Source organism: Protomyctophum bolini (assembly GCF_963924005.1).
Source record: "Protomyctophum bolini genome assembly, chromosome: 12".
NCBI classification, from domain to species: Eukaryota; Metazoa; Chordata; class Actinopteri; order Myctophiformes; family Myctophidae; genus Protomyctophum; species Protomyctophum bolini.
This window is the reverse complement of record NC_137873.1, coordinates 18,818,481-18,833,990: the sequence shown is the minus strand read 5'-3', so window position 1 is coordinate 18,833,990 and position 15,510 is coordinate 18,818,481. Positions and strand designations below refer to the sequence as shown.

The 15,510-nt window shown below is 43.6% G+C and overlaps 1 protein-coding gene across 4 annotated transcripts; it reads left to right on the top strand.

The window, feature by feature from the left end:
* Positions 1 to 2,667: 2,667 nt before the first annotated feature.
* Positions 2,668 to 15,510, top strand: ripk2 (receptor-interacting serine-threonine kinase 2). Of its 4 annotated transcripts, XM_080778001.1 has the most exons (13): positions 2,668 to 2,923; positions 3,092 to 3,216; positions 4,161 to 4,314; positions 5,533 to 5,688; positions 6,681 to 6,838; positions 7,560 to 7,609; positions 8,326 to 8,487; positions 10,107 to 10,192; positions 10,980 to 11,078; positions 11,567 to 11,663; positions 12,093 to 12,344; positions 12,982 to 13,056; positions 13,712 to 15,510. In XM_080778001.1, exons 3-13 carry the CDS (start codon positions 4,279 to 4,281, stop codon positions 14,068 to 14,070), a joined length of 1,530 nt encoding a protein of 509 aa, XP_080634127.1. In that variant the 5' UTR covers positions 2,668 to 2,923; positions 3,092 to 3,216; positions 4,161 to 4,278; the 3' UTR covers positions 14,071 to 15,510. The 4 variants fall into 4 exon arrangements, with proteins under 4 accessions (XP_080634127.1, XP_080634125.1, XP_080634124.1 ...); XM_080777999.1 differs by having other exon boundaries at positions 2,668 to 3,216; positions 11,570 to 11,663; XM_080777998.1 differs by having other exon boundaries at positions 2,668 to 3,216.

The following is a 15,510-nucleotide window of genomic DNA, read 5'->3' as shown; positions in this document are numbered from 1 at the left end:
ACGTTTGTGTTGCTGCATCATGAGCTTGGAGATCTGCTATTAAAAAAGCTCAGAATACGACCCGAGTAAAAATTTAAATTGTCTTTGATGAGACCATCGGCACGCGCAAAGTCAAAATAAAGTTTTCTTTCGTCTAAAATATAAATATCACGTGCGCAAATGTTTTGGAATGCATCATCGCGAGGACACGCACGGCACAACACAACACAGCATGGACCTGTGCAAAGTATCTGTCGTCTGCCCGTGCAAGGCACCGCCACAAATAATTCGATCGAATACTAAATAAATTGCAGACATAATTAAGGAGGAGACGCAGGGCACAACACAACACAGCATGGACCTGTGCAAAGTATCTGTCGTCTGCCCGTGCAAAGCACCCCCCCCCCCCCCCGGGATGACGTTATGCTGTAGTCTCCAAGGGGGAGAGATAAGCTAACGTTAGCATGAAGAGAGAAGCTAACGGTTATCTATGTTGGACGTTTGTGTTGCTGCATCATGAGCAGAATACGACAGAGTAAAAAATAAAATTGTCTTTGATGAGACCATCGGCACGCGCAACAACACAACAAAGCATGGACTGTGCAAAGTATCTGTCGTCTCGTCTGCCTGTGCAAAGCACCAGCTACAGGCTAACATTACACTGTAGTCTCCATACAGGGTGTTTACTTATGATGACCATAAGATAACTGAAGCTACATGAATACATAATAATAATACAACTTTATGCCATTGTTGGTTTAAGTTAATTTGTTTGATCCAGGGATAGCCAGTAGCTCTCTGCTTCAAAACACAAGTTCATGTTTCAGCTTTATTATATTATATATAATATATATATATATATAATATAATGAAGCTGAAACATGAACTTATATATATATATATATATATATATATATATATATATATATATATATATATATATATGTATATAAGCTTTTTGGTATGTGAGTGATGCAGCACTTTACTTTGGTTTGGAGTTGAATTAAAATAAAACTCTAAAGTATTCAACCAGTGTGTGGACATTCTATTCAAAGTTTTCAAATGTTTAGCTGTACTGGCATACACTGTTATGTGTACTTGAACCATTCGTTATTTAAAAGATGGTATTTCAGGCAAATATTGAAGTTATTCAAAAATAAGCCTATCCATCATTGCTGTAGGAAAAAAACCTTGCTACCCATCCTTCCCACGCAAATAAAATAAAATAAATTCCTTGCTACGTCAGTATATTCTCCATTGTATGATTTGAGCATACTCAGCCCAAAAAAGCTGTAGGCATACACTGTTATGTGTACTTGAACCATTCATTATTTAAAAGATGGTATTTCACGCAAATATTGCAGTTATTAAAAAAGAAGCCTATCCATCATGTGTGCATTTATGGACCTGCAGCAGTATTATGCACCACTCAGTTCACACGGGTGTGATTTTTTTTTACTACACCAGGCTTTTCGCGCATGCGCGTTTACGTTTACCCTAAAACGCGAACCCCGCGTACGCGCACTTAAATAGGACTTGACCTAAATTCGCGCGTGCGCGCGTTTTCGCGTAAACGCGCACTGAAAAGCCTGGTGTATAGCTTGGCCGTTATGCCGTTAGGCCTACAATTCTATTTCGGTTCCCCAAATATTGATCCGCTTCTTGCTTAGCTAATAAATTGCATCACCCTCCATAAATATATCCTCCCTCACTGCGGAGTCTGCGGGGATTCCCCTATTAAATAGGGGAATCCCCTGCACTGGCCTCAGGGAAATTCCACTACCCATCCTGAGTTCAGTGAGTTCATCCTGCGTTCACGCGGGAGACCCGAGTTCGAATCCCGGGTGACGGGTGGTGTTATGACTTCGACAAACCATGTACAACCCAGATTCGGCACAATTTACAAACAAGGGACTAAAATCACTAAATTCATTCCGATCTGATCATATGCCACCAAAATGTGGAACCAATCATTAAGACTGATGTGAATCCTCCTTCAAAACCGCTCTCAAAGGGCACCTACGGACGGGTGCAATTCGAAACTGCATGGCCCCCGTAAAATCTGAATCCCCCCACCCCTTTTTCCCTCACTGTACAGTATCCCCCCCCCACACACACACACAGGTAGCACACACACACACACACACACACACACACACACACACACACACACACTTTTTTACCGCTTTTATGATGATTTCCTTTTTTTTGGTTAGAACTTAGAAGTGTATATTTGTACGTCTATTCATGTTCTGATGAATTGAAAAGGATAAGTGTAGGCGCCCGAATGCTTTTGCTTTATGCCACAGTTAACAGTTTTTGTATTGAGTTGTGCTTGAAATGTAGCCTACTGTAATTCTCTGTAATTGTAATTGATTTAATTGTTAATAAATATACTTCAATCAATCAATTGATACATTTGTAATGTATTGTTTGTTTGCCATCATCACTGTTATTTGATAATAAAAAGGGGGGGGGGGGAAGGGATGAACGCCACAGATTGAATAGGTCCGTCAGAGAGCGGCATAGCCAATCACAGCGTGACCATCCCTCCAGGCCATGGGATGTTGTGGATGTTTTATCGTGTGCGCCCCGCCCACCCGGAAAAAGAAGGCGTGACGTCACTGGACGCCAACACAACGCACACCTGCCTGCCATAAATGACAACAGACGCCGCAGACACGCAGTACTACTTCCATATCCATACACATGATGCGTTATAGCGGCCATATGACGCCGTTATTTATCTACTCAGCTGATTAATTCGTAATATTATTACATTTTCATTTAAAACCATCTTCGACAGCCAGACGCATTGCAGCTTCCTATCCAGCGAGGAGCTGGGTGAATGGAACATTAATTTTGTGAATGGGGCGATAGTGGATCTGTACTCTGTTCTCCTGTACTCTGACTATACTATGCAGTTCCAGTCCACTAGAGTCTAGTGAGTGGACGATTCATAATAAATAATAATCCTTCAAGCTTCCAGAGTTAATCGCCGGACTGGGGCATACAGGCTCACAGCAACCCGGGTATGGAGCCTCCCAGTACGGGCACGGGTTGTGTGAACATCGGCAGTCTGATCAGCACCCTGCCTGTCATCCCCTACCAGAAGCTGACGGACCTGCACTACCTGAGCAAAGGTGGCTTCGGCACCGTGTTCAAGGCTCAGCATTCCGACTGGAGGACCACCGTGGCCATCAAATGCCTCAAGCTAGACTCTCCCGTCGGTGAAAGGTATCTAATGCGTTTGTGATAACTCTTCTTTATTAAACCTGTGACAGACCGAGACCATGGCATGCAGCCTGATCCTGACATGAAGCTTGATGGCCGTGTATGTAACGTCACTGCTTCAAATTGGAGATGACATGATTATTATGACTGCCTGGCGGCGACGACACTCCTTTCACTTTAATATCCTGTGTTGCGTCTCTGACTAGACCACATTCAAAGACCCCCCCCCCCCCCCTCCCCCCAATGTGTGCACAAAATAATGGAACCGAAGGGACCCTTACACTCTCAGAGTTACAGACTTGTAAGGTTCCATTTGGGCCGCCCCTCCCTCCTTTACCAGCTGCAATATCAGCTACACATGAATAATTATCACATATATCAATAATTATGATACAGTAGAGACTCGAGAGTACAGTATTATATTATTGTTAAGTCGGTCATTCCGCACAACAAGTACTCATTACATTTACTGTAAAATATATTTAGATCTTATACAATAATACAATATGTATTTTACTTAACAAGTCCCAATTTTGAATGCATGAAGTTGTAACTTAATGGCCAATGTATTCTACTGTGGTATTTCTAATATAAGTAAAACGATTTGAGACTAGTGAGTAGCCGCAATTTGCGTCACTAGATTTAAAAAAGATAATGGGATGAATCTTGTCTACAGTTGATTTTTTATGAAACAAACACTTTGCAGATTGAAAGAGGATAATTCAAGCTTGCCCTACAGCTGCAATGTTGGTGACTTTAACGTTGTTTAATACAAGCAGATCGGAAATTCGATTTAGATCAATGGGCTGTCAATGGAGGGTATTGGAAGTCTAGATTCATCCCATCATTAAAAAAAACAATCTAGTGTTGCAAATTGTGGCTAACTAGTGAGTACAGGTACATCTTCCAGCAGTGCTTGCTCAAGCCATGATGTGATGGTGTTTCAGGGAGAGGAATTGTCTGCTGAAGGAGGCAGAGGTTCTCCACAAGGCCAGGTTCAACTACATCATCCAGATCTTCGGCGTGTGCAATGAGCCAGAGTTCTTCTGCATCGTCACAGAGTTCATGAGCAACGGCTCCCTGGATCTGCTCCTTCATGAGGTTTGTACTGTACCTGCTGTACTGTACCTGGCTGCCCGCTACAACATTCTGTTCTCCTTGACTTGGGCGCTGAACTGGAGTCTCAAACTGCTCATTTGTTACTTTATTTCACAAATTATTGGCGTTAATCAATTTGAAGCTAGCTTCCCTTCCTGGGGCTAATATTTGGTGAAAATAGCTGATCTTAGAGCTCTTACTGTTTTTGCCTAATCACCAGTGCAGACTTCCAGTCAATGCAGTCATGATGATATTAGTCATCTAAATTTATGTCAGTAGTACAAACACAGACAAAAGACAGAGATAGATGAATTACGGTATTTCACTACATGTCTGACAAAGTTGCTAAGCAGAGAGTTTCACATGGTTAATGCTTGTTTACATTGTGGAATTGTGGAGTTCTCCAAATTCCCTCCTGTGAGTTGGCAAACAGAAGTTCAATAAAATAAAAGATATGCATATACAGTATACATACATATAACAATAATATCCATAACTTTATCAATCAAGGTTAGTGGCATCGCTTCTGTCCTGGAACCCTATGGTCAAGGTGGTAGCTAACTGAGGGCCAACAAATCTCAAATATGGGTCCCATATTTTATAGAAGGTATCTGTGGTGGAGCGTAGCAGGCAAGTTAGGAATTCCAACGGCATGCACTCCATGATTATTTTGTGCCAGTCTTTTTTTGTCTCATTAATCCAAGACAACAGAATACTTTTCCTAGCAGCATAAGTTAAGAGATTAAACAGACGTGTATGGAACTTGTCAACAATCTTGTCATCAGGCAGCCCAAGAATCAAACACATAGGGTCAGGTTCAAATTCCATATTAAAGATCTCATTCAACTGCTGCACGATACCCAACCAGTATCGTTTAATCTTATGACATGACCATATACAGTGAATATAATTTCCCTCTTCAGTTTTACACTTAAGACTTAAGAGAGGAGATAGAGTAGGATTTATTTTATGGCGAAGGCTAGGTGAGATCTGTAATCTGTGTATGGTTCTTAGCTGAATCGACCAAGCTCTATTACACAGAGAAAGTTTTTTGGCACAGTAAAAATGTGATGGCATCGTGACTACGAGCTGTGCGGCCTCTCTCCTTTCTCAGTCATAGTTTGAGGGTCCTTGACATCAATGCATCTGAGAACCATTTCCTTCACTCCCTGAACACAAGTACAATATGGCGTTTTACCTGGTATCTTCTTCTGTTTATAGACAAGTTTGTACCCTGTGCTGGCCTGGCCTTTGAGGTTGAGGGTTCTCTATGAGATCGCCCTGGGGGTCAACTTCCTCCACAACATGACCCCGCCCCTACTGCATCACGACCTCAAGACGCAAAACATTCTACTGGATGGGGAATATCACGTCAAGGTGTGTGCGTTTTTGTGTGTTTCTGTGAATAGAGGGTATGCACATGCATAAAGTGAGTGTAAAATCGAGTGGCAAAGTGAGTTTAACATCGATTCACATCGTTTAATGCAATCAGATACGACTTTTCTGTTTGGATGTATGGGCTGTCAAGGCCAGAAAGTAATATTAACTTCCGGTTATGATGATGAATGCGCATACCCTCTATAGGTCTGTAGCGGACCCAGCTGGCCATAAAAGGGTGAAGCCGACTGATGAGTTTTGAAAGTTTTATTCAGAAACTACAAAGAAAAAGGCATAAAATACACACATAAAACAACGCATAAATCAATAATCCATGAACAAACAATTATCAAAATGACAGCATAGAACATAATACTTTACACTTTTACACAAACATTAGAAAAATACATAATAGACCAATAACCAAAAAGACCAAAACAATCAAAAATGTACCTACCCCCTTCCAGCTGGATGCTAAAACCTTCTGTAGCATGTAGAGGTCCAACTGAAGCTCTGACTGAAATACATTATAACTATTAAACTCGTTCCATCCATTTGCATAGGTGATTGTTGAGTACAATCCAGCAACTCACTCTTTCCATGTTTGATGCCTTGTCCATCCTTTGTCTGTCCTTTCCTTATCTGTCCGTGACCTGGTACATATCAAACAAACATTTGTGAAAACCTCCATCAGCTCCATGCTACCTTGTTCTGTCCCCTTCATGCATTTCCTTGAATCTGAGGCAGTCAGGTAGAGTTCAGGTTTAAACCCCTGCCACAGCTGGTACGATTCCTTCAAAATAAATGACTCCCTGTCACCACATTAAACATCATGAATATACACATACGAAATAAAAGTATGAACTGTGGGTCCGTTACAAAGTCCAAATATAAATTTTAACACGGCAGCCCAAAAAACACTTTGGACATTTTCAAGTGGGACCTGATTTAGGAACCATTGCTCTAACATTAGGCTAAAATGTTGTGCACAGATCGCAGACTTTGGCCTTTCAAAGTGGCGGCAGCTGTCCATCAGTAAAGGCTCTGGATCCAAACCCCCGGAGATGGGGGGAACAGTGATCTACATGCCCCCTGAACAGTACAACCCCTCCAAGAGCCGGCAGGCCGACGCCAAACACGACATGTACAGGTGAGACCCTGCAGCGCAGCCCAGCTATAACCTCCACCAACTGTGAGTGCACAGTATCGATGAGGGGTACATTGGGAGAAGGATAAGAGGAGAAGAGGAAGGCCAAAGAGTAGGTTTATGGATGCGGCGAGAGAAGACATTCAGGTCACAGTTGTCGCTGACAAAGAAGAATATATTGATATCATGATATACTAGATATCACCTATTATTATTTATACTTTGAAAATTGACGATTTGTCAAAAATGTTATTGTACTGCCCATAAATCCGACTGTTGGGCCTTGCTGCAAGTTCCCTTTGCAGGTTTTATTTTTTGTGCATGTCAAGAAAGGCATTCTATATGTTTTTATAAAGGAACATTTAAACAGAGACGTCAACAGCACAGAAGTCAAAGCAGATGATCTCTTCAGTGTGAACAAGTGTTACTTGTTGTCTTGTTTATACCAGTTATGAATTCAGATGATTTTTATTAGTATTTTGGGGGTAAAAAGAATGGTTGTAAGTTTGTAACTAAATGGAGTTGCGATAAGCAGAGTTCTTCCCCTAGACTTTCTCGGCAAGCTGGTTTGAAGGAATGCCTGACGAATCTTATCATGTCAACGACATACCTGAGAAAAGGCTAATGGAGTGCTTCTCATGAACTCCTTTCAGTCAAGTGGGGTTCCATTTAACAGGAATGAATGATACATGACTTCCTTCTCTAACTGACATATCTCCTGCAGCTATGCCATCATTATGTGGGAAGTGCTGTCCAGGCAGATTCCATATGAAGGTATTTATTTTTTATCGTATCCAGTTTTTCTCCTATATACAGGTTTAATGTTTGTTTTTAGTTCAACGTTTGTTTTAAAAACGCCATTGACAATAATTAGAATTTAATGTTTAGGGACACCAGGTTGAAAGTATTTAATAGAAATAAAAAATTGTAGGCTAATCCAGAGGTTCTAAAATTGTTTGTAGCCTTGGACTACTAGTTTATTTCAAACAATGCTTAAAGACCACCCCCACCCCTATTTACTATTATAATAAGGCATAACGCATGTCTTTTCTATTTTATTTTAAATGTTTAATTAGGATTTAACATGACATTAATGATCTAAAAGCCAGATTTCAACATGTTGGTGTCACACCATAAATACGGTAGCCAATCTGCAAGCTCTACAAGTACAAACTATTGTGAGCTTGTAGACAACCTGTAATTTTGCCATGGCATGGACCACTGTTTGAGAAGTAGTGGGTTAATCTTTATCTAGGCTGTTTTCAAGATCAACTTTGTCATTCTCTTGTGTGTGTGTGTGTGTGTGTGTGTGTGTGTGTGTGTGTGTGTGTGTGTGTGTGTGTGTGTGTGTGTGTGTGTGTGTGTGTGTGTGTGTGTGTGTGTGTGTGTGTGTGTGTGTGTGTGTGTGTGTGTGTGTGTGTGTGTGTGTGTGTGTGTGTGTGTGTGTGTGTGTGTGTGTGTGTGTGTGTGTATTGTTTGTGTGTCCGCAGGGGCGACCAACCCCATTCAGATCATGTTCAGCGTGATGAATGGGCTGCGTCCAGACACAGGCACAGAGAGCCTGCCCCCCGACATCCCCGACAGAGAGACCCTCATCAGCCTCATGGTCTCTGGCTGGACCACCAACCCAGACGAACGGCCCTCCTTCCTCAGTAAGCTACACCTTGAGTGGTTCCCTAAGGATCCCTAAACTGATATGGCAGCAGACTCCCATCTGGAAGGACTTTGTGCCAGGGAGCTCCATAAGAGACGATTTGTGTCGTTAAAATGTTTCTAAATGATTCCAACATTGTTTAAGATCTTAAGGGTGGGGAGTATAAAAGAGTATAAATTAGGGTTAGAGTGGTGTGAGTTTTGCTAGGGACCCCCTGCGGAACCCCTTCAAAGACCCCTGGGGGTCCCTGGACCCCACGTTGAGAACCAGTGAGCTACACCATATCTGGGCCTTGTGACTTAAAAGTGTTAGCACAATGTGAATGGATACAAACACATTCTTACATCTCAGTACTATCAAATTGTCTCTAAACTTGCACGATACAGTGATGTGTTTTATGTCTTTATTTACTGAAATCTGATTTATGATTAACGAGTTTATGGGGAGGCTCTATAGTGAGAGGAGATAAGTTTATGTTCCCTTACAGAATTGAAAGGCAGACAATGTTTTTTTGCTGCTAGCTGTATCTCTATATCTACGCTATCTATTTCCTCCCGGCAGCACCCCCCCTGCACACACTCACTGTACACATTTTCTATCATTAGCGCACAGACACTCTCGCCAGAAACGTTTACATGACGGGAGCGATGCGGTACAAAGTCACAAATGACATCCGAACTTAGGATGGCTGAAGATCCACCAAGGACAGCACTCTTAGATTTCGACTTATGGAGGTTTGAAAATCCTGCTTTGAACTGTGGTAAATGGACTAATGGAGATGAGTTATAACGTCACATAGCTGGGGATGGCGGAGGCGTTGCATAGCAACCGGATCAATGTTAAACACGGCTGTGGGCCTCAACCATTATACACGGAGTATACGAGGGGGTACGTACATGGCTGATAACGTCCCATAGCTGGAGGGTACGAATATGTTCGTACGTCGCAGATAAATAATGAATATAATTCATTCACCATAGGTCCCATACCACCTACGTAGTTAAAGTAGGCCTATGTCTATCACATTAGACAACTAGATATATTACCTACCTATACTGTAACATGTGGCAGAAGAGTTTGATGCCACTTCACCAAATTGCATCAGCCTGAATGTGACCACCCATGATGACTGAGCAATGTTGCTGGAGGAAGTGAAACATGTACCAATGCTGCCTTCTGTACTAGAACTGTTAGAAATGTAACACATTTTTAATGTGTTGTTTTCATTTTCACAGACACATTAGTCTCCCTCCTTTATAAAGTTCAGACGAGGGCGGAAGAATGCTTAGGATGTGTACTGTGATCTCTCACTCTTGAAATATATAATCCTTGGTTTAAGTAAACAATAATAGCGATGTGAAGCAGTTGTCCTCCAAACCTCACCTCCATTCGCCGTCATTAGAATGGAGGGAGCGCTCCTCATGATCGCGGCAGCAGAACCATGTCTCCTCGGCATGCAGGCAGCCCCTCAAGCCTACTTTATGCTCCGTCGCACAAAGGTCCTCCGGACCTCTCTTATCCAGAGTGTCTGAACTGGAGCCCATGCTGTATTTGTCTGTCTCTTATCCAGCGTGTCTGAACTGTACCTCATGCTGTATTTGTCTGTCTCTTATCCAGAGTGTCTGATTGAACTGGAGCCCATGCTGAGACGATTCGATGAGATTGACTTTCTGGAGGCGGTGCTGGAGGTCAAGAAGTCAAAGGTCAGTCAGGGGTCAGAGTAGGGCTAGGTGACATGGACAAAAGGTAATATCAGAATACCTTTGGTCAAGTGCTGTACCTCATTATCAACTGTGGTAATGACTACATTGTGCTTTCATGAAATACTTAGACAATGCTTTTTTTGATAAATATTCATCAGTAATGCATAATAACTAAGTGGGTAAAGGCAAATAATATAACATCTAGAACAGCAACAATGAAATGAACTCTATGGCCTCTTGGACACCTACTCCAAAATTGCTGTACGATGAGTGGCTGTGATGGTGTGTCATTTTAAGTAACCCAGTTCGATTGCTGCGTTTTAATAGCCTCGCGTAGCGATACTAATCACGGTTATTTGGGTGCATAAAAAAAGTAGGCCATCTTGTTGAACAACACTTACTTACATACAGTAGTTATTACTCATGCTGGTGTGAGCTGATTTATTCAGCAGGGTAAGCAGTTCAACTTCTGACAAATGAATGACTGGACATATTTTAAATTTCAACACTATTGACTCGGTTGGACACATCCTTCCTTGTTTTCTGTGTGTCTGTCTCTGTGTGTGCACGCAGTGTGATCAATTTCATGTGGATTACAAATTTATTGCGGACCTTTGTTTATCTCTTATCTCAGCAATAAAGTGTGTGTGCGTGCGTGCATGCGTGAACATACTCAGCCAATTAAGTGATTCTGATGGTGGTATTAGTGCTATTTCACTGTCTACCTGTAGGTTTGCTTTGAATCATTTTTCACTGTGTGTGTGTGCGTGTGCATGTGTGTCCACAGCTGATGAGGGGTGCAGGCTGTTGCACGGCCACGTGTGGGAAGAAGAGAGAGGACAAACCCGTCAACACAGAACCCCCTTCACCTTTCTACAGGACTCCCGTAGGCAGAACACTGTTTGACTTGATATGCTTTCACTCGCCACCTTAACCACTTAAACCCTTTAGGCCGAGTTGCACTGTACTGTACTTGGTGCGCCATTTTCACACCAAACATCTTCACCAAAAATAGCTTATCTACACGTTCACAATGTGTTGCCTGAGCTGGTTGATCAGCTATATTTGGCAACTGCTAAATACTTTATAAGTTGTATTTTATTTCTTAACCACTTTCAAACTGACAGCCATATTTTGGCAATGTCATAGGCGAAAATAGCCAATGTCCAAGTTCACAATACGTCACAAAGCAATGCCTTGTGAGCTTGTAGATTGGCTATTTTTGCTGTTTTGGAAACTGTTTAAGTGGTGAAATGGAGCACATATTTTTAAAGCTGAAGCAGAAGTATATATTAAAAAAGAGGTTGGATCTGTTGAGTGGCCACGAGTAAACGCATAAAACTTCTAGATTTATGCTGTGTGTCTCTCCCTCAGCAGAGCTCTACCTCTGGCTCGGAGTCTTGTTCCTCCCAGGAGACGGAGATATCCCAGCCTGGCTTCCTCACCAACTCCAACACCCCTCCTGGTACAGGTAATGACATCACACCTTTTAACGTACGCTCTCTGAGATAAATCAACACAGCGGAGATTGGGGTCCCAGAAAATAACTAAATCCTATCTAATGGGGGTCTGTGGCCTAATCATACATATCAACCTGGGTGGTCCTTGAAATGAAAAAGGTACGTTGAAAATACTTTGTGTAAGACGGGGTCTTACAAATACTGTTCAAAACTGTTACTTTTCCGGATTCAAATTCAAAAGTACCAAGTGAAGTAACAGATCTGCAACATCAAAACGCATCGCTTTGTGCTGCATTTCGAGCTTGTGGATCTGCTACTTGTGTGATGCTGTGATATGATCAAGTAGAAAGTTTAGAATAGGTTTCTGCCCGACAGCAACGATATTTTAATTCCGAATACACAATCTCTCCCCATCCTTACCATTCTCCTGTCTCATCCAGGGGTGTCATCATTCATGCCACACTCGCTGGAGCCTCCTCAGCCGCTGCGGGCCCAGAGCCCAACCAACAACAATCTGAACGACTTATCCCCGGCTGCTGCTGCTGCTTCTTTTTTTCATAAAGACTTAAACATCCCTACAAACCCATGCCTGCCTGTTCCTGAGTGTCAGACCGCTCTGGCAGAGATGACCCTCAAACCTCCGTCTGAGCCCTCTCTGAAACCACAACCACCACCACAGCCACCAAAACCAGGTAACTAGGGGTGCAAACAGTTATTTAAAACGTATTGATTGAATCTATTGTAAGAAGAATATCGATAACTTAATCTAATAATTAAGTTAAATGATAATAATCATTATTTTGGGCATGTCATTGTAAATGTTCAAATCTGATCTACAAGTTCACAGTGGGTCGCATGATCACGACCAGGGATGTGCGTAGCGACTAATTATGGGAGCACTCAGAAATGAGCCAAAACTGAGCACATTTCAATCTATAAGGCCAAGTCTCAAAAAGAATACCAGTAAGATGCCCTGAGAAGGTCGCGCTGAAACTACAGGTCTGGGAATGTCCATATATGGAACATTTTGAGTGGTGTAACCACTCCTATAGACAGCTATGTGTGTCCCTGGCTGGCTGGGTCTGTCCTAGCACGAAAATAGCGTTTTGTTGGTTTTCACCACCAAGTGTCACTGTTGCGCAGCCTAACACACACACACACACACACACACACACACACACACACACACACACACACACACACACACACACACACACACACACACACACACTTAACTGTATATATGATGATTTCGGGTGTGACAGTACAGTACAGTACACTCCCCACACGGTAACTCTGTCATTTCTCAACCATTTCGGACCGGGCCAGTACCCTGGGGGCGTTCCTGTGGGTCTGGAACCTCCGGAGACCCCCACACGGAGTTGCACCACTCACTTCACACAGGTGTGATTTTATTCCATCTTTTCGGGCCGTGTAGGGCGTAAAATGTGTGCTAATTAGTAAGGCCAGGTGGGGCCTCGGGCCAGCCCAGTTAGGGTCCAGTTAGGGCCAGGCCTTAATTTCCGGGCCTGTCTAGAGCTTGACTGGACAGGTATCAGTCAAAGGGAGACATCGAAGAGGAAGGACGGGTGAGAAAGGATCAACATATGGAATGTTGGAACAGGTCAGCTCCATATATGGAGATCTAAGAGTTTGAGGTCAGATGTAGAGTTGCTGACCGGCTCCATATATGCAGATCTAGGTGATATTCTCCATGTAGGGCATTCCACAGTAAGGGTGCACGGACTGCAAAGGCCCGGTCGCCTATAGTTTTTCCCGCCGCCGAGCCACTCCCCGCCCTCACAGGGTCCCATGTGAATGTGCCTACAGTATGTCAGACGGATGTTGTGACCTACGCTGTATACCAGCGTACACTGTATGTTTACCTGCCCGAAGCTACAGTTCAGCAAATTCTATTGGATTATAATCCAAAATTCACCCTAAATTACACACCAGTCCCTCACTGGAGTATCATTTAGTGTCGCATCACATCTGTTGCGTGTAGAACTCAAACCGGAACCTCTTCTCTTCGTCCCTTTCTTTCTTAAAATTAAAACAGTGGACGTCTTTCCGCCACCGAGCCACTCCCCGCCCTCACAGGGTCCCATTGCCCGCTGGATCGGCGAGCGGCGCGAGGAGATCGTCTCCCAGATGACGGAGGCGTGCCTGAACCAGAGCCTGGACGCCCTGCTGGCGCGCCAGCTCCTGATGGTGGAGGACTACGAGCTGGTGCAGGGCCGGCCCACGCGCACCGACAAGGTCCGCCGGCTGCTGGACACGTGCGACCGCCACAACGAGTACTTCTGCCGCATCGTCGTCCGCAAGCTACAGGAGAACCGACAGCTGGGGCTGCAGCCCTTCCCATCCGGCCTGTGCTCCCCGACGGGTGGGCCAGTGCCCAGCGCCCCCGCCTTGTAGCCCCCCCCAAACATGACCCAGTCCGCAGCAGGGGTTCTTAAACTTTTTGTATTTATTTCAAGGACCCCAAGTTTGCCCACAAACCCTCATATATCTGAGAGGGTACAAATGGAAGAAAATTGGCCCATTTGCTTCCATTTGTACACGCTCACTGTTACAGATCTGTTGTTACCATCTGTCGATAATTTAGCTTAACCTGACGCTGCCAGATCCAAGAAGCTTGCTACACTTTGTTTCACAGCTTATTGGGATCTGGGATCTCGGGAGCTAATTCGATGACGGGGCTGTTCCTTTTTTTCAAGATACTTGGTAGATGATTGGATTGGACCGTCTGTCTATCACCGTGTGGGCGTGCAAACACAACCAATCATATTGAGTAACCATGTTCCCCAGACATCCGGTTTTGCACATATCCCGCCCTTAGCTCACGCTGATTGGTTCGAGCCGGGAGCGGTTTGGTGTTATCTCAATCCCCTGAGCGATCTCAGATGGATGCTGTTTTGGGGAACATGGTTACCCAATACCGCCCCCATCTGGCAGAGTCAGGTTAAATTTAGCTGGGAACCCCCTCAAACTCCCCCCTCAAGGACTCCTGGGGGTCCCCGAACCTCACTTTGAGAACCACCGTGTTGGAGTACAATGGTGGAGACACTGTACAAAATAATTATAAAGGCCTTGTGGAGCTGACCGTAGCAGGCTGTGGATTACTGTCACAGAGCACTCTAGAGGTGATCTTTGGATTGTTAACCGGACTCGGACCCATGATGAATGATGGTTCCTTCACTTGGTCAGGTTCTCACAGCAAATAATTAGTCCAAAGTGACATGTTGTCACATTGATGTTGCACTAAAAAAAAGGAGTCATCGTTAAAGACACAAAGCAAAGCTACTGTGTTCAAAACCTTGCTCAGAGAGCATTAATCAAAGTTATATCCCATATTATGGCCATCGCCCAAGAGCTATAAACCGTGGGCTCATGTTATGATCATGCTATGCACTTAAGTTATAGTAAAATACATTATTTGCTTTCCATTCATTCTGAGTGAGCTGTTTGACAGAGCTCGGTAGGAGGGAACAGCCAAGTTCTTTCAGAGTTCACTTTTATTTCTGCGTTGAAGGCGTCGCATCAGAACACCGCAACCAGACATTCCACCCCCTGCTCCCATAGAAGGAAAGTGAACGGGACTCTGAAGCCAAATTCTTGCTAGACGCATCGTCTGCTATTTTCATCATAACCCTAACCCGGCGACGGAGCATGAAGTAGGCTTTACACTTCTGAAGTACAGTAGTGTGACCCAGGTGCCGTCAGACCCAGCTCAGAGCCTAATTAATCTGACTCAGCACCCTGACCCTATGCATTTGTTTGGGGTTTAACTCACATTTGATGTATTTTTTTTTCTTGTTTCCATTGCACGCAAAGTTAGCAGAACCTGCTAAAGGC